At 50.1% G+C, this 25,665-nt stretch overlaps 2 protein-coding genes across 5 annotated transcripts in view; both read right to left on the bottom strand.

The window, feature by feature from the left end:
* Positions 1-6,367, bottom strand: part of TRPV1 (transient receptor potential cation channel subfamily V member 1) — a 28,256-nt gene extending 21,889 nt beyond the window's left edge. For 3 of the 4 annotated variants that reach the window (XM_046677129.1, XM_046677131.1, XM_046677133.1), the window contains exons 1-2: positions 954-6,367; positions 3-163 (exon numbers count right to left, since the gene is read on the bottom strand). In XM_046677129.1, coding sequence (XP_046533085.1) covers positions 3-163; positions 954-1,372 — 580 coding nt within the window. In that variant the 5' untranslated portion in view covers positions 1,373-6,367. The remainder of the gene's footprint in view (positions 1-2; positions 164-953) is intronic. The other variant, XM_046677130.1, reaches the window with a different exon arrangement.
* A 6,180-nt stretch (positions 6,368-12,547) lies between these two features.
* Positions 12,548-25,665, bottom strand: part of SHPK (sedoheptulokinase) — a 24,097-nt gene continuing 10,979 nt past the window's right edge. The window contains exons 3-7 of the mRNA XM_046677013.1: positions 23,262-23,445; positions 22,554-22,706; positions 21,425-21,600; positions 17,671-17,871; positions 12,548-14,288 (exon numbers count right to left, since the gene is read on the bottom strand). Of these exons, the coding sequence (XP_046532969.1) occupies positions 13,876-14,288; positions 17,671-17,871; positions 21,425-21,600; positions 22,554-22,706; positions 23,262-23,445 (1,127 nt within the window). The 3' untranslated portion in view covers positions 12,548-13,875. The remainder of the gene's footprint in view (positions 14,289-17,670; positions 17,872-21,424; positions 21,601-22,553; positions 22,707-23,261; positions 23,446-25,665) is intronic.

Raw genomic sequence — 25,665 nt, 5'->3', positions numbered from 1 at the left:
ACCTTTGAACTCGCTGTCCATGAGGTGCTTTTTGCTCTTCTGCAGGAAGAACAGCAGGTTCTCCAGCTCCTCGCAGTTATTCTGAGCAACAGCTTCAAAGATCTTCCTGCGATCATAGAGGTCCTTCTGGGCGCCAGAAGTGACAGAGTCCTGGGACGGCTGCCTGTGGGCCAGACAACCCCTTGGTCTCATAGTGTGGTCTCCCCTTGGCCCTGAGGCCCTGGGAGCTCATCCGGGAGCACAACCAAACCCCGAGGCAAACCAAAAGGGGGGAAAACGTGATACAAAACCCACCCCTCGGTCCAGGAAACTGATGTACCAGGGAACAGAGGGCACATGTGACCCCAGGTTGTCCCCATCCTGTCTGGGGTCATCTAGATAGTCTTTGCCACCACCACTTCCTCCAACACCCAGACCATCTACTTCTCTGCCTGCTTGGGAGCTTGAGCTCCAGAGGCAGTGGCCTGGAGGACTGGAGGAAGGGGTTGGAGGGGTTTTGCTGGCCCCTGCTAAGAGAAAAAGCGTCCTCACACTGCCCCAGAAGTCAGCCAGCCTGTGGGCCGCCCCTGTCCTGCCTTGGAGGAGGCAAGAAGGCTGGTGGGCTCCTCACTGGAGCCATTTTGAATTCTCTGTCTGAAAGCATCCTGGACTTGAGCTTTTCAACTTGAAGTGTAAGTGTTTGGGGCTGGTGAGCACTCCAGGCCTGGACATCTAGAGATCAGCTGGCAGCTAGGGTCAGCAAAAATGCCAGCATCCATGTGTGACACATCCTGAAAGTCCTATGAGGGCAAGCACTGGACCAGACAACCTCTGAACGTTTCCCAGCTCTCTTGCTCTGTGACCTTCAGCCCATAAGAAGGAGCACAATGTGGTGTCTCTATGGCTGGGGCCTCAGCCAACTGAGCCAGCTGGGCTCCTGGTGGGAGAAGAGCCGGGCTCTAGATGCAGCTTACCTGGTACAGATGGGGCCATCCCCAGGCCTCTGGATGATGACAACAGGGCTGACAGTGATGGCCGGGCAAGAGGCCGGGTGGCCTTCCTCGTAAGAGCAGTCTGTGGAGGATGCTTCCACCAAGCCACACTTCCCAAAGAGCTGACTGTGGCTCTTGGTCACAGGGAAGATGGGGGGTTTGGCTGGAGGTGGCCTGAAGTCAGGGTCTCCATCTTGGGGGTCTGGGCAGGAGTCCTCTTGGGGCAGGTCCTCAGAATCCCCTGAGTCTGAGCTCCCCCATTTCTTCATCCTCGCCAGATCCTCTGTGGCCCAAGAGGCAGCCTGTGGGCAGCCACCGAGATCAGGTTTGTTCCCAGCTCCAGGACTACACGATTCTGCCCCCACTGCCCTCCTTGCAGAGGCTCCTGTGAAGCAGGACATCCCAGAGGTCCAACAGTCACTGCTCCGAACCCCCCAGAAGAGAAGCTTTCACGGGTGAGCAGGCCTAGCAGCCACATGGGCCTCAGCCTCTGGGGATGCACAGGCCTCCCAGCGTGGAGCCGTCAGGTTCTGAGGGACTTGGTTGGGTCGCTCCTCTTCTCTGGGCCTCGGTTGCCTCGTCTGCAGAGTGGGGATGCTAACCCCTGCTCTGCCTCCCGCCGAGATCAGAATAAGGGAGCAGTGGGAGTGGCTGTTGCTGGCTGTGCCTTCAGGGAGGAACTGGTGATGAGGACAGCTCAGCCAGGCGTCTGCGTCCCAGGAACAGGGTGGCCAGCAGGGACTGCAACTCACGCTCCACACTGCAGGCCCCTCCTGTGCCATGTGTCCCCGTCAACCACCATGTGCTCTTCGACCTGGTCATTGTAACTACTGAGTTTGTAGGGGGCATTTGTGCTTTTTGTCATTTTGCGAAATTAGTATATTCAAGCATCCTAGCCCTGAACTTTTAGACTTTAAGTGATTCGGGGCTGGTGGGCCTTCCAGGCCTGAACACCTGGAGTTAAGCTGGCACATATGGCCATAAACTTGTGTTGATATTGTTTTCCATTCCCTTCCTAAACTCACCTCCTACTCTTCCCCTCCATCCAGCTGGGCACCCCCACCCTGGTACCCAGGGCTGACCCACATCTCAGGGGCCTTTGCTCCTGTGGTGCCTCCAATTGGGGAGCTTTTTCCTCCTTCTCCTCTTGCCCAGATCCTACCACCGCTCAGATGCCACCTTCCCTCAGGGTCCAGCACTGATGCTGCCTCCTCCACAAGGGCCCTGTGACCTCCTCCTGGGCAAGGGGCTTGCCTGATCCACCTCTTAATAAAAAGAGCTATGCTGGTCACCATGGGGAAAATGAGAGGGATCAGATACAGACCCTTCTAGTTCCCATTTGCATAGAAGTTAGGGAGATCGATGCTCCAGCAGTGGCTGGAGTCCAGAACACAGCCACTGGAGGAATGGGAGGCTTCTCAAGGCCTTCATTTTCAAGCAAAGGTTCAAGCAGTGAAAATTCAGAGCACACAGCTGGGCTATGGCAGTAAATCAGCTAATCTGATGCCCAGATCTATGGGGGGGAAATGAAGCAGCCTCACCGCGCTGCATTCTGTGGACAAGACAGAGAGCTCACTGCCAGTCCATTTCCCCTTCTGCCTGTTGTTCTGCTCTCAGAGCCCCTGAGTCTTTCTCTGATCCACCCATCAGGTGGAAACCCTGCAGCAGGAAGTGTTCCTAGCCACAGAAAGCCCCACTTCCAACCACTCACCCATTGGTTCATCCCATCACTCAACACCCATCACTGAGTCCTGTTGGGTGCCCGGCCCTGGGCTGTGGGCACAGAGAGGACTCAGACCCCATCTGAACCAGAAACCAGGTGCCAGATGGGGCAGGGGGACCACAGGAAGGGCCAGGGTGCTGAAGAAGGCTTCATGGAGGAGGTGACAGATGAGCTGGGCCTGGAAGGGGAGCGGGGGGGGCTGGCGTTTGGGGAAAGGATGGGGATCCCTGGAGTTGCTGATCAAGAGGAAGCCAGCAAGACTGGAGGACAGGTGGCAGGATCAGAGCTAGATGGCTGCCAGCTTTGAATGCCAAGGAGTAGGAGGTGGCCGTTATTGCTTGGATGGTAGGAAGCCATAAGAAGCTTCGGAAGCATGAACACAGGGTGCTAGTCTGTGCTTTCAGAAGATAACTTCCTGTCAAGGACTGTTCATATGATGGAGAGCCTGTCCCCATTTAAAAGGCACAGGAGGCCAGTGAGAATGAAAATAATTGACGTGTTTGAGCACGTGCAAACACTGTTCTGATGCTTTACATGCATCCACTCGCTTCATTCTCACATCTCTGAGAGGTAATACTCTACAGATGAGGAAACCGAGGCACAGAGCAGTTACATGACTTGCCCGAGGTCACACAGTTAGTAAGAGGAGGAGCCTGGATTTGATCCCAGGCAGCCTGGCTCCAGAGCATCTCCAGCCCTCCACCACCTCTCTGGAAGGCTCAGAGCTCTTTCTTGGCCACTAAACTCAGCCCCAGACCTCACACCAGGGCCTGGGGGCCGATCAGATCAGCCCCTCCCAGCCCTGGAGCCAGGCAGGCAGGGACAATGCCCTTCCAACCAGAAGTCCCAGGAAACTCAAAACACAAAATGAAGTACGAGGAAGACCTAGGCCATATGCCACAGCTGGGTCTCCCAGGAATGTCCCCCCTTGACTAAAGCTGGCTGCAAAACCAAGAATAAACCGGATGCCTGACTGGCAGCTCTTACAGCCCAACAAGAGAGCACACATCAGCAGGAGCCTCTTTTTGCAAACCTTTCAGCGATGTTCTCATTTAGCAGCTTTGCCTCTTTCTCTGTGCAGTCCAAATCCAACCAAATCCAATAAACATGAGGCTGCCCACACAGTACCATCAGTCTGTCAGTCAATAAACCCTGAATCTGCACTGCACACCCTGCACCTGATTCCCGACTGGTAACCAAGCTTCTCCCAGAGAAGAGGGCAGGACGGGGACTGAGAGGCCATTTGCTCTGGACTGGGAGGGTGGACAGGGACAAGATAGTCTGTCACTGCCAGGCCTGGGGCATGCCCAGCATGTGAGCCCCATGACAATGCACCTGTCACAGCTGAACATTCTACAGTGATAGGGGCATTTCCAACGGTGATTTGGGATTTCTGATGGAGATGGTGGTTCTAGTCAGGCAAGATTCACAAACTCCCCAATCTGGACTAAAGGATGGTCCTGGAAAAACAACCCAACACAGTAAAGAACTGGTTTGCCCTCTGGGTCTTTCTCAACTCCAGAACCAGGAAGGACACTGCCCACCACCAGGGAGAAGCCCCCCTTCTTCTCTCCCTAATCCAGGTGAGACGTCCTGGGCCATGGCTCTCCCGCCCCCCTCTCTGCCCAAAGCATCCGTCTGGCTCCAGCCTCCCTGCACGCTCTTGGGAGCTGGTCCAGCACCCAGTCCTGACCATCTTCATCCCCTCAGCCTACCTGAGCATCTCTTAAAGAGAGATGGAGACCTGGGGGTTTCCCAACCCGCGGACGAAAAGCCAGAGGAACTCTGCCAAAAGCAGAGAGAGAGTGGAACCTGGACAAGAACCCTGCCTCCAGCCCAGCATTCCTTCACTCCAGAGAGGACAACACGCTGAAACCTCCAGCCACAAACCACCGGCCTCGGCAGCAGCCACAGCCTCTCCGCCCCAGGATGACTCTGGTGCAAATAATACACCCTGATGATGGCAAGTGCCACTATCACTTACCAAGTCCTTGCGAGGAGCCAGGCTAAGTGCACCACAGCTACAGCTCCACTGACGCCTCACCACAACCTTCGAGTCAGCCACTGCTACTCTCCCCAGTTTTCAGATGGAATAACTGAGGTGCTGAGAGGCTAGTTGAACTGCCCATAGTCACACAGCCGGAAAGAGGTAAGGCCCAGCTTCTGACGCTCACTATGCCATTCTAAAGCCAACATCTGCATTGGCCCTCAAACACCAAAAGGGACTCACCAGCTGGATGCAGGCACAGCCCAGACCCGGTGGGTGCCGGTGAGCTCTGGTGGGTGCCGGTGAGCTCCAAGGCCGGTGCTACTTGAAGAGTGAGCTGGGCTGATGTGGGGAGAAGAGTTACCTGCCCTGTCTCTGTGACGGTCCTTGGCCCCTCCCTGGCCACAGCTGCTCGGCTGGCAGGAATGGGCTGTGAGCGCTCTGGCGCTCAAGGAAAACGTTTCCAGCAATGGCAGCAGCTGCTATTGCTGCGGCTCCGATTCCCAGAGGATCCCAAAGTCTTTCCCATCATTTTTGCCCTTTTTCAGAAACCACTTAGCCGCTGCCCCTCCTCCAAGCATGCCAGGGCCACGGTGCACTTAGCCACACACACAGCCCCGAACCAGCCAGAGCTGCGACCTCAGGGCTCAAGGAAGGAGGGCGCTGCTCAGGCCTCCCAAGCCCACTGCTCTTGCAGACATGGTTGTCTGGGGAGACAGCTCAACAACTGCAGTCTCCCAAACAGAATGGGAAACCCAGTGCCTGGAACTGATCCCTTTTCAAAATGTAGAAGGAATGGGAATGGTCGTGTCACCCATCACCTTGTCCTAGCCTGGCATTTGGGGACCTGGTTTAGAGTGCTGGCTTTGCATCAACTTTGTGTGACATTGAACCAGTCCCACCTCTCTGGGCCTCTAGCTCCCTGTGTGACCAAATTTGGGGTAGGGATTGAGGTGGGGGGCTTCTGGGTCTGCCAGGTCCCAGCCTTTCTCAACTAGGGTTCCTCATGGAACCACAGAACACAGGAAATTATGTGTGTCTATTTTCTCACATCTCCTGGGACAATCCTGAATGCACAGGTGAAAAGTTAACTCATCACATACAATACAGCTTCATTCCCTCCTGGTCCCTGGCTGAGAAAAGCTGTGAGGTCTTCCTGGGTGTGCACACAGACTGCAGCCCCAAATCCCTGCAGAAGACATCCTAGCAGCTGCCCACCGGAGCCTGGGAGGACTCCAATAAGCTGCAGGTCAGACACAGCTGGAAATGAGCAGCCACACACCAGAAATGCCCGTTGTAGCCCCACCTGGAATAGCTCACAAGCTCTGACCCCTGAGTCAGGCATGAAGTGGATTCTGCAGACACTGCATGGATTCTGCGTGACATTTTACAGTTTACAAAGAGCTTTCCCAAACCCACTCTCCCAGGCCACACAACAACTCTGGGCAGTGGGAGGGCAGAGACTATCATACTCATTTTATAGACGAGAAACCTGTGACACTGAACAATTAGACAATTGCCCAGATCATACTGCTGGTCTGGCATGGGAGCTGGGCCCATCCCACCATGTTGTAGCATGGTCCTGCTTGGATCTCTTTTTATATATGTGCCACTTTAGCTTTAACTAATGTGAACCTTGGAATTCATTCTTTTTCTTTAACTGTGGTAAAATACATATAAAATTTACCATTTTAACCATTTTTAAGTGTGTAGTTCAGTAGCATTAAGAGCATTCACATTTTTGTGCAAACATCACCACCATCCATCTCCCAAACTCTTCATCTTGCAAAACTGAAACTCTGTCCCCATTAAACACTAACTCCCCATTCCTCTCTCCTCCAGCCCCTGGCCACCACATTCTACTTCCTGTCTCTATGAATTCGACTACTCTAGGAACCTCGTATAAATGGATTCATACAGTATTTATCTTTTTGTGACTGGCTTGTTTAACTTAGCGTAATGTCCTCAAGTTTCGTCCATGTTGTAGCATGCGTCAGAATTTCCTTCTTTCCTAAGGCTGAACAATATTCCGTTGTATGGATATACCACATTCTGTTCACCCATTCACCTATTGATGGACACTTAGGTTGCTTCCACTCTTTGGCTATTGTGAATAATGCTGCTATAAAGATGGGTGTACAAATATCTCCTGGAGATCCTGTTTTCAACTCTTTTGGGTATACACCCAGAAATGGGATTGCTGGGTCATGAAATTCATTCTTAACTGCTGCATAGAAATCTGTTACATATATAAAAGATTCACCAGCAGTAACCCCTCAACCTACAAGTCCTCTGGGGTCATTGTTCCTTCTAACCACCTGGGCCAGAGGTGCCACAGGGAACACCTCAGTATAGAGACTGTGACATCTGACGCTGCCAGGTACAGCCCCTGGCTCACACAGTGCCTGGGCCAGGCCGAGGTCTCAGCTGTGGTCACCCCGTGGGCATGGGTGGGAGACATCTGAGAAGGGTGCTAAGAGAATCAGGCAGCCCAGGAGCAACGTCCAGGAAAGGGGAGGGTCAGACTTTTTCACCAGAACCATCCCCTTAGCCTCCAAGGTGATTTCTGCCTCCAGTGAGGATGATACATATCACTAAATGTGTCCCCTTTGTCCACTGAGCCATTGGGTGATGACAACATCCCCCAAGGTCTACACATAACTGTGCACTCTCCAAGGGCTACAGGGGAAATCCCGGCCCTCCCCCCACACACAGGAGCTCCCCAGGACCCTCATCTCCTCCTACCCCTCTCAGAGACCCTCACCCCTCCAAAGAACCATCGGACACTCCCAAGCCAGCGACTCCACCCAGGTGTCCAGCCCAGCCCTCTCCCCCGAGCTGCATCCCTGCCTCCCGACACCTCCAGGTGAAGACCACAAATCCTTTCCCCTCAGCACATCCCGAGATGGACTCCTCTTCCCTCCACATTCCCCGCCCCCCTCAGTGTTCCTGTCTGTAAAGGCACCAACTTTCTCCTGGTCACCAGGTCCCTTGTACTTTGTCATCTCCACCCCCTCCTTCTCCGTCCTTAACGTCTGGGCTCTGTTTCTGTGGCTCCCATCCCTCGCTCTCTGCAGCTGGAAGCCACTTCTCACCTGAAGCTCCAGAAATGCCTCCCTTTCCCAGTCCAGCACCCTCGATCTACCACTTCCCAATCCGCAATCCTAGAAGATCATCCTGATTGTACTGCCTACTGAACAAGGCCTTACCCCTCAGCCGGGCGCCCTGAGCCCACAGCCCCAGTCTCCTCTCCCACTGTGGCCCATCCCCTGCTGTCACCTAGACACATCCCCCCAGCCACATTAACTGTGCCTGCCTCCATGCTTGTCCTCTGCCCTTCTTCTGCCCAATGTGCTTGCACCATCCATCCCAATTAACCCATCTTTAAGGCCCAGGTGGCAGGTGAGACCTATGGATGCTGAGATTCTATTAATCAAATCTCACCTCCTCAAAAAAGTCTCTAGAGTCCTACAGAAATTTCAACCTATGCTTTCCTGTAACAATTGGTACACAAGATCACAACGACAACAATAATGTCAATGAATATTTATTGAGTGCATGCAGTGTGCCAGGTTCTGGGATAAGCACTTTACCTGCACTATCTCATCAGACTCTCCCACAGTTTCATGAGGCAGGGACGATTTTTTTTATTTTTCTTCTTCTCCCCAAAGCCCCCCAGTACCTAGTTATATATTCTAGCAGAGCCTCTGGCTGTGCTATGTGGGACACCGCCTCAGCATGGCCTCATGAGCGGTGCCACATCCGCACCCAGGATGTGAACCAGCGAAACCCTGGGCCGCTGGAAGCAGAGCACACAAACTTAACCACTCAGCCACAGGGCCGGCCCCAGCAAGGACAATTTTGTCTCCATTTTACAGATAAGGAAATGAAGTGTAGACGGGCCACTTAACCTGCCCAAGGACAGTGACACCATACTAGTCTCATCTACAGCTTCCTAAAGCTTGCCCTGAGCTTTAACTTCTCTGACATTTGTGTCTTGCTTCGCAGATTTTAATGGCTCCAGGGCAAGGAAGGGCTCTCCTGCCCTCCACTTCCCCTGTCTAAGCCCAGCTCTGAGCCTGCTATAAATATTTATTGGCCTGGCTTTATCTGAATAGCACCGCACTGAGTGGTTCTACTAAAACTCATGAGGTGGCAATGGGGACAAGACTTCAGGGCCGGGCATCGTGGCCATCAGCGCAGTTTTCTAGGTTATAACTTGAATCAGGGTGTTCTTGAAACTATGATGTACCCATTAAAACTTCTTGTAAGTAGATCATGTTGTAAAGATGACTTCTGGGAGGGGGCACTTTTCCAGCTCGGGTCTCATGGGGACAAGAGGCAGCAAGAAAGCACTAGAGGCCACACCAGCAGGTGGTTGGACCAAGTCTGGTGTGACTGACGCCAAAACCACTGTCACTAATGGCCCCAGTTCTCTCTTTCGGTGTTACCACCAGGGGGCACGTTGACTTAAAGTGAGCCCTTGACCCTGGCAATAGGAGCCTAATTTATGTTCCTGTGTTCCTCAGCCAGACTTTCTGACACAGCTAGAAACCAAAACTCCCAAGTGCTGAAAAGCCAATTACCAAAGTCAGGACCTGACAGCCTGCCCCCTCCAAGAGGAAGCAGGTAGGAACCAGGCAGTGCCGGTGCCGGCCCTGGGGAGAGTGGTTAAGGCACCACTGCAGGGGTCTGAAACCCACCCAGGCAACTCTACCAGTCTTGTCTTGAGCTTTCTAAATCTTGTATTTATGAGATTTAACTTCCCTGATTTTTGTATCTTGCCTCTCAGATTGCAAATGGCTTCAGGAGTCCAAGATCCCAATGGAAGAAAACCACTTTCCTTTCTTCGTTTGGTCTGTGTTAGTGTCACTGGATACCCACATGAGTCAGCCCCCGAGAAGGACAGGGGTCCGTGAGAGGGGTCAGAATGCTCCAGAAGTGGATGGAGCTGGCATCTGATCTGGGGAGGGATCAGGCATCCACTCAGCGCCCAATGGATGGAGCCCCGCTCTGCAGAGCTGTGACCCAGGGCAGGGACTGGAACAAGAGGGAGAAGTGGTTGGAAGCTCAGGGGTGTGAGCAGAGAAGGAGGCAGGACAGAAGAGGCCCAGCTGTGCCAGACGCCGGCAGCATGCACTTGGGCAGTAGCTTCTTCATCCACAAAACGGGAAAGATCACCAGCTCTACCTGCTTTATGGGCTTTTCTGGGGATTAATAAGGATGCTGGGGGTGAATGGGCTCTGGGAACTGGCGAAGCTCTAGGCTGGCATGAGGGGTTTTTGTTCTCGTCATTATTTCAGTATGAGCCCACATCTGCTGACTGCTGAGCTGCATCCGGCCATTAGCTTGAGGTTGTGACTAATTGTTTTTTAATGGAGAAAACAAGATTTCCTTAATGTTTCATGAGTCACGTAAGTGAGTATCTCTATATCAAGAATATCTCATGTTCAAAGATGTGGACTGTCTGTCTAATCGTGGCTGAAAAGAGGTCAGATGCAAATGACCCTCTCTCCTGAGGGTCTGCTGTGCACTTTGTGAACCCACAGGAGTGAGTAGGGGAATAAGAAGGTGTCTGCCCTCAAGGAGGTCAAGATGGATGGGGAGGAAGACCTGCACAGGCTCTCCAATGTCTACAGAGTGGGGCTCCCTGTAACAGGTACAAGCCAGGGGCCACGAGGCCGTGTTAACAGCAAACACTGAGCGGGGTCCTGGATGCCAGCTGCAATGTAATCCACTGGCAAATATGCCACCAGGGAGACCCTGTGCAGCGGGCGATGGCATCTGAGCTGGGCCTTGGACAAGGGATAGGAGGCATTCCAATGGGCATCCAAGTGAAGATGCAGGAGGAGGACAGGGCAGAGAGCACCTACTAGGGACCCTTCCCTCAAGGAGCTTTCAGTCCACCCGAGAAGAAAGAAAAATAGAGAACATGAAAGCCACATACACATTATGTGTATAGAGTCAAAGGCCAAAGGAAGGTGTGTGTGGTGGGGACAGGGGAACCAGCTGGAGGGCTGGCCTTCACTCCTCTGTCCCCGTGCAGGTTCGGGCCCCACCATCTTTCACAGGCTATTTCCTAGTCTCCTCTAACCGGGCCCCTACCTCCTGTAACACTCATCTTCCAATCCAGAGTCCACACTGCCAGCTATACTCCTGAAGCCATGAAGCCCCATCCTCCACTCTGCTCCCTACGGGACAAAGTCCCAACCCCTCAGTCTGGCTTCCAAGATCCTTGAGAGTCCGGCCAACATTTCCAGCCACAACTCCTATGACCAAGTCACACCAGACAATTCATCATATCCTGGATGTGCCACTCACTTTAACGTAAATATATTTGCCTCTCCTGACCCTTCTGCCTAGAATGTTAAAGAAAGTGGCTCTGGGTTTTGAATCCTAGTGTTGTGATCTTAGGTAAGTTACTTAACCTTTTTGTGTCTGTTTCTTCATCTGAGAAATGAGGATAATAGGACCCACCTCCTAGAATCATTATGAAGACCAAAAGAGTTCAAACAAGTAGGGTTTAGATTAGCTCCTAGTACATAGTAGGTGCTCAAAAAACTTTGGTGTTAGTATCAATGGATCGAAACTCTCCAAGATTAGTTCGAGGTCAGTTGCAGGAAGAATGAATTGCCCCTCCTTCTGTGCATGTGGGTAAATCTGTCATAGTGTTTGTTTCATTCCCTAGTGATGGGAATTCAACAACACATCACTGTACCTGACAGAACCCTCAGCTGCTAGTAGACGCTCAATAAATACCCAGACTCATCTGGGTCTCTGCTGGATGCAATTGAGACTTCTTAGGCACAGTCTCTAATGTGGCTGTAGCGGTCAGGAAGAACTAAGTTATGCTGTGGTAACAAAAAATGGCCAAATCTCAGCAGCTTCAAACATCAAAGGTTTGTTTCTCAGTCCCACTGTGTATCGCCCACTGCTTGGTGAGGGCTCTCCACCACGTTGCCCTCAGCTGGGACAGAGGCTGGCAGAGCCTCCATTTGCTGGGACACCACCTGCCACTTGCGGCAAAGGGGAGGGAATGTGGCAAGGCACACACTGGTTCCCAAAGGCTTCTGCCTAAAGTGAGATGCTTCTGTTCACATTTTACTGGCCCAAGAAAATCAGGTGGGGAAGTGCAAGCCTACTATGAGCTTGTAATATCGGGATGTTGGCAAATTGTCCTAACAGCCCAGCTCCTCTTCTAAAGATCATGCTGATTTCAAACACTTACTGGCACCTCCAGGGAATGAGAGCAGAAGGAGTGAGTGGTGTGTGACTTCAGGTTGGAAAATGAGGCGCTGGCAGCTGTACTCAACGCCCCTGCAGAGGCTCTAGGCCACGTGCAATAGAAACAGCAGTAGGACTGCTCGCTGACAAGCTTGGAGTGTGCAAGGCTCAGCCCTCAGATGTAGAGAGGACACATGGAAAGGGGACAGAGAGTTCCAGCACCACGCTGGCACTGGGCTGGGCTGCCTGGGCGTGCCGGCCACCCACCCAGTTTCTAATCTGATATCTACAGACTCCATCTACAGCACCCTGAGAACATAAGACAGGCTCCCTCCCTGAAGTCAGAGGGCCGGTTCCTCCTGACAGACAGGACTGTTATCCTTCATCCTATCCCGAGGTGCCTTCTCTCTCACAAAGCCTTCTGCAGGGGCTCCAAAATGATGGTGTCTAGTCATCTGGCTGAGAGAAGAGTTACACAACTTTCCTGAGTGATCTGCAGCCACTTGTCCTGGAAGAACCGTGGGGCAGGCGGGGCTTTTCCACAGGACAACCTACAAATGATACTCGGGGCTGCGTCCAACCTCCCAAACCCAGTTCTGCAGCTGTGCCGCAACCTACAGTCTCCCAGAGCAGACTAAATCGTTAATTCTGAAAGAGTGAGCTTTAGTGTCTGAAATTCAATCAGCAAAGCCAGGCAGATGAATCTAAGAGCTTCAAACAATCACATAATTCATAAAGTGACATGCACAAAGAGACAACATGACTGCTTCCCAAACTCATAGTTGCCCGGGTGCCACAGAGTCAGGTCTGCCTGAGCCTGGGATGACCCTGGGAGTCTCCGAGTAGATGTGGCAATGGTGGCCATTCCATGGTCATCTCTCCCAAAGACAGGAAGGCTTAAGATGCTCTGGAATCCCTACAGGGATGATGACAAATGGGATGTTTCCATGGGCCAGGAATACATGGTGGGTCAGCAAGGCCTACACCAAGAGAAAGAAGAGCTGGGGCCTGCAGGAGGTGTTCTCTCTGATTAAATTGGCCACCCGCTCTGACAGGAGCATACCCGGCTGCATCCCTTCCCTTGGAAGGCTTCCCAGGGATGTGCAGGGGCGAAAACACTGCTGCACAGACATACTCCTGGAAAAGGGTCCTGCTGGTGCCTGGTCAGGCTCTTGGGAACAATGTGCTGAATGTGGGGTTCACACAGCATCTCTCCCCCTTCCTGGTCATGCCATCAGCCTGTTCTTCCCTGTTCCATGCCTTCAAGCCAGTTGTGTCGTGCGGATCTGGGGCAGATGCAGTGCAGCAGGCTCTCCTTGGGAGAAAGTACATGGTGAGCCCAGCACAGACCCCTGCATCTTCATCTCAGCCAGGCAGCTTCACTGTCCTTGGGCCACCCCGTGCCCTAACAAGATTGGGATTGGGGCCTCAGAGTGACATGGTAAAGTCCAGTAGGGAATGACTTTTCCAATAGTGCATGTGACCCAAGTCTAGGCTTCATGTCCCTAAAACAATCAATCCAAAAGCTGGACATGGGGTGGAGGGTGGGTCTTCTTTTCTTACTTGGAGCCCGTAGCACCAGACTTTTTGGTATCAGAAGTCCACATTTATTTTATCTTTGTCTACAGGTGAATCACAAGTGAGCCTACTGACCAGGATGCTGGGCTACTGTTCTTTTTCTTTCTCTCTCTTTCTTTTTTCCACATTTACATCTGCAGCCAGCTCCCAGGTGAGTCTCTTTCAGAAGGTACTGATTTGGGATCTCGTTGATGACTCCTGATTGATGGTTTCTGGATGCATTATTAGAGTGTGCCCTGAAGGTAGGTTCTTGGTCAAGATGGTGCCCTGAGAACAGGCATTGCTTAAAAGCTGTCCACACAGCTGTCCAGAAAAAGAATGACGCCAAGATCATGTCAGGAATGTTAATTAGATAAAATTTGCAACAGTCCTTTGGCCAAAGACTGTGCTGACTAAGACTCTTTCTGGTTGAGGTTTCTCTGGAGCATGACAAGAGCTGCCCCCACAGCTGCATCCACATCCTGCCCAAAGGACACTGGGAAAGGGAAAGCCCTCTGCACCTCCTGCTTCAGCACTTCGTTCCTGGACAGCGCACTGCCACTGCCAATCACCCTCTCCACGCCCCACTCTTTGAGCTGCTGAAATGGAAGCATCGAGTGCAGGTTCTGAACGATGCCTCTGCACAGGGCCCGGCTGACATGCCCCAGGGAGAGGTCGGAGGAGGAGATTCTGGTCACCGAGGCCAGCTGGTCCGGCAGGTGCCTCTCTCCCAACACTGTGGGAGTGATGGTTAGGCAGGTGTCTGTCTGCTGTGCAGCTGCCTGGATCATGCGTGAATACACAGTGGATTCTTCAACCTCCAGGCCTGCCAGAAACAGGGAAGACCTGTGTGAGTTCATGCACACCCTCGCTGCAGGCTGAGGCAGTAAAGAACTCCCAGGGGGCGGAACAGGTCTACTTGCTGCCTCTCCTCACTGTGGCTGGCTGCTTCCCAGCTCAGGAACACACAGTCTGGCTAGCTAAGCTCTGGCCCAGATCCCAACCAGCTCTCTCACTGCAGACCCCAACCCAGACCTCAGGGAGAGATCTCGTAAGTGTTGCTGTGAGCCCTCACCACCCCACAGCTATGGGACCCTTGATCCCAAGGGGACCAAATGCATACTCTTATCAATAAGCATCACCATGGCTGCTACTAGACTTATTAGCAGTGTCAGAAATTCCAGGATCACACTCTAGCCCATACCTCAGTAGAGGCAGAGAACCACGAGTGTAGATCAGAGCTCCTCACATTTGAATGTGCACATAAATCACTTAGGGATCTTATTAAAATGCAGCCTCTGACTCACTGTGCCTCGGGTGGGCCCTGAGGTTCTGCATTTGTTATCAGCTCCCAGAGGAAGCCAGTGCTGCTGGCCTGAGGACCAGGCTTTTTGAGTAGAAGGTTCTAGACCAGTGCTTACCAACACTTGTGGACACCAGAATCATCTGAGGAACTTTCATAAAATGCCATGCCCAGGCCCCACCCCCAGGCCAAATAATCAGCATTTCTGCGGGCGGGACTAGGACATCAACGTTATTCTAAAAACTCCACAAGTACTTCCAGTGTGCAGCCAGTGCTGAGAATCACCAACCTAGAGTCACCGAGGGGTCTCATCGCAGCACATTTAACTCAGACCAACTCCACTATACACGCTCAGGAATGAGCGAGAGAGAAATAATTTAAATATCATAGCCAAAAATTTGATCAGCAGAACTCTAGTTAATTATAGCAGAACGAATATGTGACTTTCATCTCCCTCTAGAAATTCTACTAAAATATCAGAAAAACCGTGCACTTGGTGAATAACCTATACATGTGTATTTATAAGTATATAAATCCGTAGGACTGCGTCCTTGGAGGGAACTGCTGGATCAAAAGACATGCACATCCTATTCCCTCCTATTCCCACACAGTGCATGAGAGTGACTGCCTCTCCTCATCCTAGAAAGCAGAGTGTTAGAAATTATCAAAGAATAGATATAGAATGTAAAACCATCAAACTAATGGGAAAAAAGGGAAAGGAGATAAGACAGAAAAAGCAGATCAATCCAATAGAAGGCAGAGAGACTAAGGAGATATGATGACTAAACGCAATGTGGCATCCTGGATTGGATGCTGGAAGAGGAAAAGGACATTAGTGGAAAAACTATTAAAATCCAAATGAAGCCTATAGTTAAAAAAAAAATAACATGCTTGTATTTCCTTAATAAAAATTCAAAAAAAAATTCTAAGGAAATGTTAAAATAAAGTGTTCTTCCTCACTGGGAAACACTTGGGCCATGACCCAGCCCTAGGAGCTCCTCAAGGAAGGTGTCTACCAGCTGGAGGCTGGACAGACTTGGCTTCCAGCCCTGTCTCTGCGTCCGTCAGTTGGCTCACCACCTCATCTGAATCTATGTGGGGATTAAATGCTACAAGTCGCCAAATGTCCACACCATGGGCTTAGAATCACAGAACATTAGACCTGGGAAAACCTAGAAGGGAAGGGACTTGCCAAGGCCACATAATGCCCTGGGGACCAAGCTGGGAACCGAGGCCACTCTCCCGGGTTGCACCACCACACTATGCTTATTTGACAAGCATTTATGTCACACTTACCACGGGTCAGACGCCGTTCTAAGTGCTTTGCAATATTACCTCACTTCATCCTCAAGATGCTTTGAGGTAGGTACTAGGATGATCCCCATTTTCAGATATGGAAAGTGAAGCACAGAAGGGTTAAGTAACCTGCCCAAAGGCACACAGGAAGTGGCAGAGCTGGGATTCAAACCCAGGCCAGCCAGCTCCAGAGTGCCTGCTCTAAACTACCTCAGGAAAGTGGAACTCCCTGTTTTCCAAACCTGGAAGATAAAACAAACCTAGGGTATTCTGAATAAATAGAGTGAGAGTTTTATTTTTGTATGTTATGCTTTAATATTTCCATTCTGGCTAATAAATGTGATGTCGTTTACCTGAATAAATTTTATTGTATTTGCAACTATATATTTTTTCAATCAAATGACATAATTGTAGAAATTTCATAAAAGGTTTAGTTACACAAAATACTAACCTTCAAAACACTCTCTATTTCATCAAAATAAGAACCACGCAAATGGAAAAGATTTTTCTTTTTGAGAGGATCTTACAGAGAAATTAAATATTACCACCTCTTTCAGGGGTAAGACAAATAGTCACTTCTGTATAAAGAGAATCACCAGCCTACTCAGTTAGCAATTGACAGACTGAGCCCAGTTAGACCAGTATCTAGAGAAAGGGCTTGCCTGAAGGTTCTGATGGCTGGTTCTGCATCTTGAAAACTTTTCCTGATGCAAGGCAAAACTAATCAAAGTTCTGTTCTTTAAACGAAGCAGTCCTGAGCGGACCCAAGCCCAGGGCACAGAACACCCCTGCAATCCTGATGTCCGCAGCCAGCCTGAAAGGTCCCATATGGGTGAGCAACACTTCTCTGCACAACCAGCATGAGCTTGCCAACGGCCTCCTGAAGCCTGCGCCTCCCCTTGTTACTATGTTCAACGTTTCCTGCAATGACCTGATTTTGAGCTCCTACAGGTGACCAATGCATCTGGGGAACATGATTTCCCTAGACCTGGACAGTGGACCAGAAATTTCATTTCTACCTTAAGTGCTGGGGAAGAACCCTCTCCTGGAAGAAGGAGGTCACATGTTTCCCTGTAAATGCGGGGCAGAGGAAGCCCGCTCAGTTCTACCCAGAAGAGAGCAGGAAGGCATCAGAGTTTCCAGCGACCCACCAAGAAAGGGAGTCAGGAACACCTCGCCAGGAATAAGCGCTCAGAGCATTTTACAATACTGTAAAATACTGGGAGTCTTTTCACTCGCTCATGTCTGATCACTGTATTTCCAGCTGTCAGTAGTCCTCAGAAGGAAAATCTCGAATGCAAGGGACCCAGGGGCTCACTGACAGAGAAAGTGACACAGGGGGCAAGGGCGAGCTGGGGGACTACTATGATACTCCACAGCCAAGGTTGGGGGAGAAAGCGCCCCCTCAGAACAGAAAGTAGGTGATAGCGGTTCAGAAGATGAGAGGAAAGAAAGCTACAAGCTCAGATCTAAGGAAGGAAGGAATGTGCTGGAACCTGGCTGGGTCTGAGACATGAATCTAGAAGCCTAAATAGCACATTCAGCACCAAGACACTGCCACATAGAAAGGACAAGTGGGGAACACACCGCTCTGTGGGCCACACCTTACCTAGATCCGCCATCCACTGGACCAGCATGTGGACAAACGTGGTCAGCACATTGCCCCCATTGAGTGACGCTGCCACTGCCAGGTAAGTCCTGTCGAAGTACGGGAAGTAGGCGACTGGAGCTGCAGGGTCTGGGGTCTGCGCGGGCTGGAACCCTGAAGGCATGGAGGCTGCCAGCTGAATCGAGGTGCTGATGTTGAGAACTGGGGTCCAAGGAAGCAGAGGTTAGGCCTGTCAGGCTAACTCGGAGGTCACAAGTCCCAACAGTGCAGGAGGAGAGTATGACGGTTCTAAAAGCATGTCTAGAAATTCTTTGATGCTCCTCCTTTCAGGAGGCAGAGCCTAATTCCCCTCCCCCTGAGTGTGGGCTGGACTCAGTGACTTGCTTCTAAGAGGATAAAGCAGAAGCATCAGTGTGTGACTCTGGAGACTGGGTGATAAAGAGGTGCTGCTGCCTCTGTCTTGGATCACTTGCTCTGGGGGAAGGCAGGTGCCACATCATGAGCGGCCCAATGGAGAGGCCCACGTGGCAAGGAACTGAGGCCTCCTGCCAAGAGCCACACAAGTGAGCTGAGAATTGTATCCTCCAGGCCTGGTCAAGCCTTCGGATGACAACACTCCCAGCCTGACTGCAAGCTCAGGAGGAACCTCGAGCCAGACCATCCAGTCACACCCAGATTCCTGACTCTCAGAAACTGTGTGAGATAATAAACGTTTGCTGTTTTAGGCTACCAAGTATTAAGGTAATTCATTACACAGCAATAGACAATGATTTACAGAGTAAGACTTCAGCCCAAGCGTTTTATTTTCTGGGGAGGTTTCACTCCTTTTCGGCAAGCATCACTTCCTTCTCGTTTCCAAGGTGCTCCCTTCACCTCCCCCCACCAGCAGGGCAAAGCTCCCAGACCCAGGAGAGGCAATGATTTTCTCCTCTGGATCAAGGCCAGGACCGTTCCGGGGGTCTTTTCTCCTCCTTTTCTCACGAGACCTGGCCAAAAAGTCTGTTCTTCTCAGTCTGTTGAGAGCCAAACTAACGGAGATCAACATTCAACCTTCTCACCTCCCGGGGGGTCAGAAGCAAGGAGAGCAAAAACATGTCTCAGAAAGCCAATGATCTTTACTTTCTGCCACACCAAGTTTTTCACCATGACTATAAACCAGAAGCGACATACCTTCCACTCATCCCCTTGAGTGGAGATGCCCAAGATGGGGACCGACCAGCTTTGACCACAGACATGGCACTACTGAGCACAGGCCAGCAGCCCCAATCTGAAACCAGAGACTATGACCAGCTCAGAGAAGAGGGAGCCTAAATCTTAGCTCCTTCCCATTTGACTAGCCCCTCACTCGCCATACAGAAAGCACATTTACGTCCAGGTACAGGACAGCTCTCTGGGCAGGGGAACAGCCTAAGATTTGAAAACCACCGAGTAGGAGGAAAGAACCAAGCTCTTTACAGGCACCATCCCAACTGCGCCATGAGAAAGGCATCATCACCCTCATTTTGGATGATGACAAGGGCTCAGGAAGAAACGCAGCCTGCCCAAGGTCACAGCGGAATAAGCAGAGGGGCTGAAATTCCAACCCAGGCCCGCAGGCTGGACTCCAAAGCCCAGTGAGTTCCCTGACCTTCATGCTTTGACATGAGGGGACATAAGGCAAGAGACGGGGCACTGGGGAAATTAAGTCACAGAAAAAACTTAGTATATTTGCCTGGGGCATTGATTTTAGTTGAAAATTTGGGAGAAGATTTTGAACTTTCTTGGCCCTAAAAGATTTTATCAGATATATATGCAAACAGGATTGGCAGAATTTCACCTTTTCCTCTCAGCTAATCTTGCATTAAGAGGAATTGCTACCAAAAACAAAACAAAAACAGTCGCTTGAAATTTTATTGTTTAAGAATGTAATGAAATAGGAATAAACTAGCATACAGAGGAGAGTGTTAGTTGGAATTTTTAAAATCAGGGTTGAATTGTAGTAGTTCTAACTGATGGAGGGAAAAAAGATGTGCTGACAAAGAGAAGCTGGGTAAGATGAAGGAATTCTCTGTTTCCCTTGATAACAAGGCGGGGCTCCCAAAATGGACTCGCTCAGCCAGGCTGCCGCGAGGATCAGATGAAACACACATCCTGGGACCACCCTGCTCAGGCAGGCGGGCCCAAATCCTACCCTACCCCAGGGATGGGCAAACGACAGCCCACTGGCATATCCAGCCCGCCATCTGTTTTTGTAAGGCCTAGGAGCTAAGAACAGCTTTTACATTTTTTTTTTAAAGATTTTATTTTCCTTTTTCTCCCCAAAGCCCCCTGGAACATAGTTGTGTATTTTTAGTTGTGGGTCCCTCTAGTTGTGGCATGTGGGATGCCGCCTCAGCATGGCTTGATGAGGGGTGCCATGTCCGCGCCCAGGATCCGAACCGGCGAAACCCTGGGCCACCAAAGTGGAGCACACGAACTTAACCACTCGGCCACAGGGCCGGCCCCTACATTTTTTTTAATAATAACTTTATTGAGACATAATTAAAATAAATTCACCATAAAATGCACCATTTTAAAGTGTACAATTCAGTGGTTTTCAGTATATTCACAGAGTTGTAAAACCATCACCACCGTGTAATTTTAGAACATCTCCGTCACTCCAGAAAGAAACCCTGTACCCACTAGCAATCACCCCCCACACCAGCCCCAGGCAACCATGCATCTACTCTCTGTCTTAGGGATTTGCCTGCTCTGGACATCTCACAGGAATGGAACCATACACTATGTGGCCTTTTGTGATGAGCTTCTATCATTTCTTTCACTTTCACTCACATGTTGTGGCATTTCAGGCGTGGGGATATAACCCATTTTTTAATCCATTTATCAGTTGATGGGCATTTGGGCTGTTTCTACTTTTTGGCTGTTACGAATAATGCTGCCAGGAACATTTGTGCACAAGTTTTTGTGTGGACATGTGGCTTCTCTTGGGTGTCTATCTAGGAGTGGGATTGCCAGGTCACAGGTAACTCCATGCTTAACTTTTGAGGAGCTACCAGACTCTTTTCCAAAGGGGCTGCACCATTTTACAATCCTAGTAGCATGTTCTTACATTTTCAAATTGAAAAGAAATCAAAAGGAGAAGAATATTTCACAACACATGAATATTATATGAAATTCACATTTCAGTGTCTAAATAAAGTTTTATTAGAACACAGCTGTGCCCATTCATTTATGTATTAGCTATGGCTGCTTTCAAGCTCCAACAGCAGAGGTAAGTAGTTATCACAGAAATTATATGGCCCACAAGGCCTTAAAACATTTACTATCTGGCTCTCTACAGAAAAAGTTTGCCAACATCTGCCCTAGACTCCTGCCTCCACCTCACTGTGACTCTTACACCAAATACAGAAAAGACTCTGCACTTCTACTCAGATCAGACAGAACTTTCATTGACAAACATGCAATAAACAAAAACCCTAATCTACTCATCTATTTTCTTGGTCGTGAAATGACACAGAAACCAGCCAACCAGAGAGAGGCAGTTCCTCACCTGGCCCTAGAGAGGAAAGGCACAGACTGGGGTCTGGGACAGGACTTGCCCTGCGGGATTGTAAGCAGGGGCTTCGGCTGTAGGGACGAGGGTGTTTTTCCTGCTTACAGAATAACGAGCAGCAGGATGCTGAGGCTGCTGGTCATGTGCGCCCCTCCGACCCTCGCGCAGAGCTGGGGCTCAGGAGGCAGCAACAGAAGTGTGAGGAGGGAACAAAAGACTCACCTGCATCTGTCCTCCGGGCCATACAGGAATAGACGGAGGCCTGTAAATCACCCAAGGCCACGCCCACCTGGGTCCCCTCTGGGATTTCAAACCAGGCGCGGGAAGTTCGGCCTGCCACGCTGCCCGGCTCGGCAACGTCTGGGAGCAGGTGGACAGGAAATCCCGAGGCCCTCAGTCTGCAAACCAAAAGAGGACAGAGTATTTACCTGGTGCTTGGCTTTCCATTTCTGGTTGTTTCCAGGAAACTCAACACAGAAAAGCGCTCGAAGATGCACATACGAGAAGGGAGAGTAGAACAGTGTTTTCACAGAGGACCTCTCTGGCTTCTTTAAAACCATGAGAAATAGGGTTGGGTTTTTTAAAGAGTGAACACTGGCTTTCAAAAGTTCGCAATTGGCCTTCCAGGGAAGAAAACAACCAGTTTAAGCAGGAGTGATCGGGCAGGATTAGATAAGAGCCAGGTATCATGGCATCGGCCTCCTGATTTGAAGGGAACACAAACCCTCTGCCGAGGGAGGCAGTCAGAGTGCAAAGTCCCAGTTGGTTAGCACAGGCCAAACCAAAGTCAATCCTGAGTCTAAATGCATTCATCACTCAGGGTTAGTGAAGATGGGGCTGTCAATCGTATAAAACATGCTGGAAAGTCCTTTACCTGAACTAGCAGGTGCTTTTTGTTTTAGTACAGAACTCAGAGTTTGGGCCCTGAAGCGAGTGAACTTAAAGGGCACTGGACTTCTGGACCTGAAAAGGCAAATGATTGTTTAAAAAGAACTTAAAAGGCATCCCTCGAGCCTACTACTTCCATTTCTTAACCTTATTTTAAAACTTATTACAGAGTGAACGTTCTTTGAAATCTATAGGCTGGGCCTGGGTCACAGAGAGCTGGGGAGCCTACTCTAGGGCTGGGCAACTGAGGAGGAGCAGGACAGCATGGTGAGGGGGACAGCGCCCCTCCCCAGGGGCTTCACTTACAGCCAGGCCCACCCAAGCCCAGTGACTGGAACAGGTTGGAACCTGATTCCTGGCCTCTTGAAATCCTCCGCTGTTCCCAAATGGGAAAGCCCACTGAAGCTCTCACTCTCGAGATTCTGCCCTTCAGCTTGGAGCCAGCCTGCAAGATTATACTCACATCTCCAAGTTCCAGCTTTGGCTCTGGGTGTTGAAATATCCCCAGCTCGCGGCATTCTGGTCGGACATCAGGGGTCTTCGCAAGCCACACAGCATGGCAACCACATAGTCACTGATGGTGCCAGCTGCATCATAGAACTTCAGGAACTCTGGGCTGTTTTTCATACCAAAAACAAGTCAATGTGGTCTAATATTGACTTGAAAGCATGTGCTGCACCTAGCTGTGGACAGTGTGGACTAGGTTGGCATAGCTGGGTGGCAGCCACAACCCCACATGCTGCGGCTGCCCCCTAGCTGGACCTCCCAAGGTGAGGACCTCTAGCAGCTCCAAGCAAAGCTGACTGGAGTCACTCTGAGGGGAAGGGACTCAGGAGAGGATGCACCATGCCTGGGAAAGCAGGACATTGGCCATTCTCAGCAGCCCTGACCCCACCATGAACTCACAATGTGACTCTTGGCAAGTCCCTTACCCTCTCTGGCCCCTTCTTTCGCCCTCTGGGTTAGAATCAGATAAACAATAGAGAGCCCTTTGCGAAATGAAGCAGTTCTGGGCCAAGTCTAGGTCCTGTGACCACACCCTGTGCTGGGGTCACACTCACTGACAGACAATCCAGTGTGTGGAGTGATGCTGACAGCTAGAGGAGCAGGCCCCTGGCCACTCTCATTCCCCTTAAATCCAGCACCCGATTCAAAAAACAGTTGTCCATACCTATTTTTCAAAAGCCAGAAGATGACTGCACAGCCAAACCCCGTGGCCACACTGAGATGGGACTCTGGCTGGGGCAGAGAAGCCAGGAACCCGCTGCTACACCGGCCATCCTGCCATGTGACCAGGTGGCTGACGGTTCTGGGCTTGAATAGAGGGGCAGCCCCTCCCTCTGTCCATTCACAGCCTGGAACAAAGGAAATTACGGAAAATGGAGAAAAGACCGGCACCAGTATGTCCTTGAGGCTGCTCTGTCGGTGAGGCTATAGCACAGACATTACCACCCATGATAATGCTTCACTCACACACATGCGTTCTGACATCAGAGCACCTGGGTTGAGTTGTTGGCTCCGCCACCAAAGGCTGTGTGACTCTGGGCAAGTAGCTTCCTCCCTCCCTTTGTCCCACTTCTTCTACGTTCCTCTTCATTCATTTTTTTAAGTTGATATTGCATCTCCCCCGACCCCATAAGAAAACCAGTTTGGCACACCCTCAAGTCCCTTGGTCTCTGCCCTTCCAGCCCTCATCACGATGATGTTATCTAGACTTGATTCTGGATGATTACGGATATTTTTTCTCTTTTCCTTTGGTCTTAGCTAATTGATTTTTAGACATCAAACTTTATCAAGGAATCTGGTCATACTCACTTCGTTTATCTCTTGGAACACCTTCTGGATTTTTCCCTGCTCTTACTTAAATATTTCACCCAAAATTGTTTCCAGTGTAGGTCTTTCTGTGGCAAAGCATCTGGAGACCTATATGTTTCAGAATATTTTTCCATAGCCTCATATTTGAATGATAGTTTGTTTAATCAGTTATAATACTCTAGATTCTAATGTCTTTTTCTTTAATACTTAAAAACACTATTTGTGGATTTGTGGTAGATTGCCACAAATTCCTTGCTACTCCTCCCATTAAGAGTAGTCTGAATCCTCTTTCCTTGAATCTGGGCCGGGCTTGGTGATTTGCTTGACTAAGAGAATGTGGTGGGAGTGACATCCTAGGACTCCCAAGACTAAGTCATAAGAAGCCTTGCAGCTCCCACCAGAGCCCCTTGGAGTGCTCACTAGGGGGAAGCCAGCCACGACATAAGAAGTCCTACCACCTTGAGGCCAGCATGCTGGAGAGACCATGTGGAGAAGTCACATGTAGGCATCTGGCTGGCCCCTGCTGAGCCCTGCCTTCCAGCCTTCCCAACCAAGGCACCAGGCATTGATAGAGCCATCTTGAACCTTCCAGACCAGTGTGTCCATCAGATGAATACTCCCAAGTAACCTCCATCAATTCCACGTAAAGTAGATCAGTCAGCTAAGCCCTGCCCAATGCCTGCCCCCAGATCACAGGATATGATAAAATGGTTGCTGTTTTCAGTCACCGAACTCATTCCATTGCCTTCTTACATAGAACGTTGCTGTTGAAACGTTCAATCTGCTTCTGATTCTTTCATAAGGGATCTGATCTTCTGCCCTGTAAACTTTTGGAATTTTCTGTCTTTGAAATCCTTAACACTGCGCTATAATATATCTGACTGTGGGGTCTTCCTTCTCTCTCCTCTGTGACATTCTATGGGCCCTTTCAGTCTAGGGTGTTACATCCTATTTTGTCAATTATGGGAAAATTTTCTCCATTAATTCTTCAATTATTTCCTCTTCCACCACTTTTATTTTTCCTTTTCTGGGTCTATCATTCAGAGGCTAGTTCTTCATTTTGTACCCTCAATATCTCTTAGCTTTTCTTTTACATTTTCTACTTCTTTGTGCTTTCCTTCTTCCTTCTGAGAGATTTCTTCCATCTAATCTTTCATTCTCTAATTTGTTTTGAAGTTCTATCCATTCTGTTATGAACCCCATCTATTAATTTCTTTATTTCAATTATATGTTTCAAACCTCCTATTTCTCCTTGGTTCTTTTTGTTTTCTTCTTATTATTTCATTGCAAATATCCTCTTTTAACATCTTTTAGTATGCATGTCAAGCTAATTTTAAATTCTTCGTCTGTCCATTCTAATAGTTTTGCTTCTGATAGAATCGCCATCAAATAACCCAGCACAATATTTTTCCTATGAGACAGTTATGCTCTTCAAATGTTGTCCTGGTCCACGAGCTCATTTTGCCCTAGAGTGATGGCTACTCTGTCAGGCAATGTAAATGGGCCAGATCTCAGTCCTGCCAGCCACAAGGGGCTGGGGAGGATGGATGAGTCATGAGGTGGATCCACAGCTAATCTATCCCCCCGCACCACAAAAAGTCTCCACAAGTCAGGGCTTCCCCTCTGCCCCCCAGGAAAAAACAATGCCATGAGGGTCCTTAGATCACAGGTCACCAGCCATGGGTTTTGGGGAGGGACACCTGCTTTTCTCTGCAGCCTTGATTTTATTCTGAGTTCCTGTAGGTGTGGGGACAGGCACT

Source organism: Equus quagga, chromosome 11, assembly GCF_021613505.1.
Source record: "Equus quagga isolate Etosha38 chromosome 11, UCLA_HA_Equagga_1.0, whole genome shotgun sequence".
NCBI classification, from domain to species: domain Eukaryota; kingdom Metazoa; phylum Chordata; class Mammalia; order Perissodactyla; family Equidae; genus Equus; species Equus quagga.
Note: the sequence above shows the minus strand (reverse complement) of the source record. Positions and strands in the feature narration are given on the sequence as shown.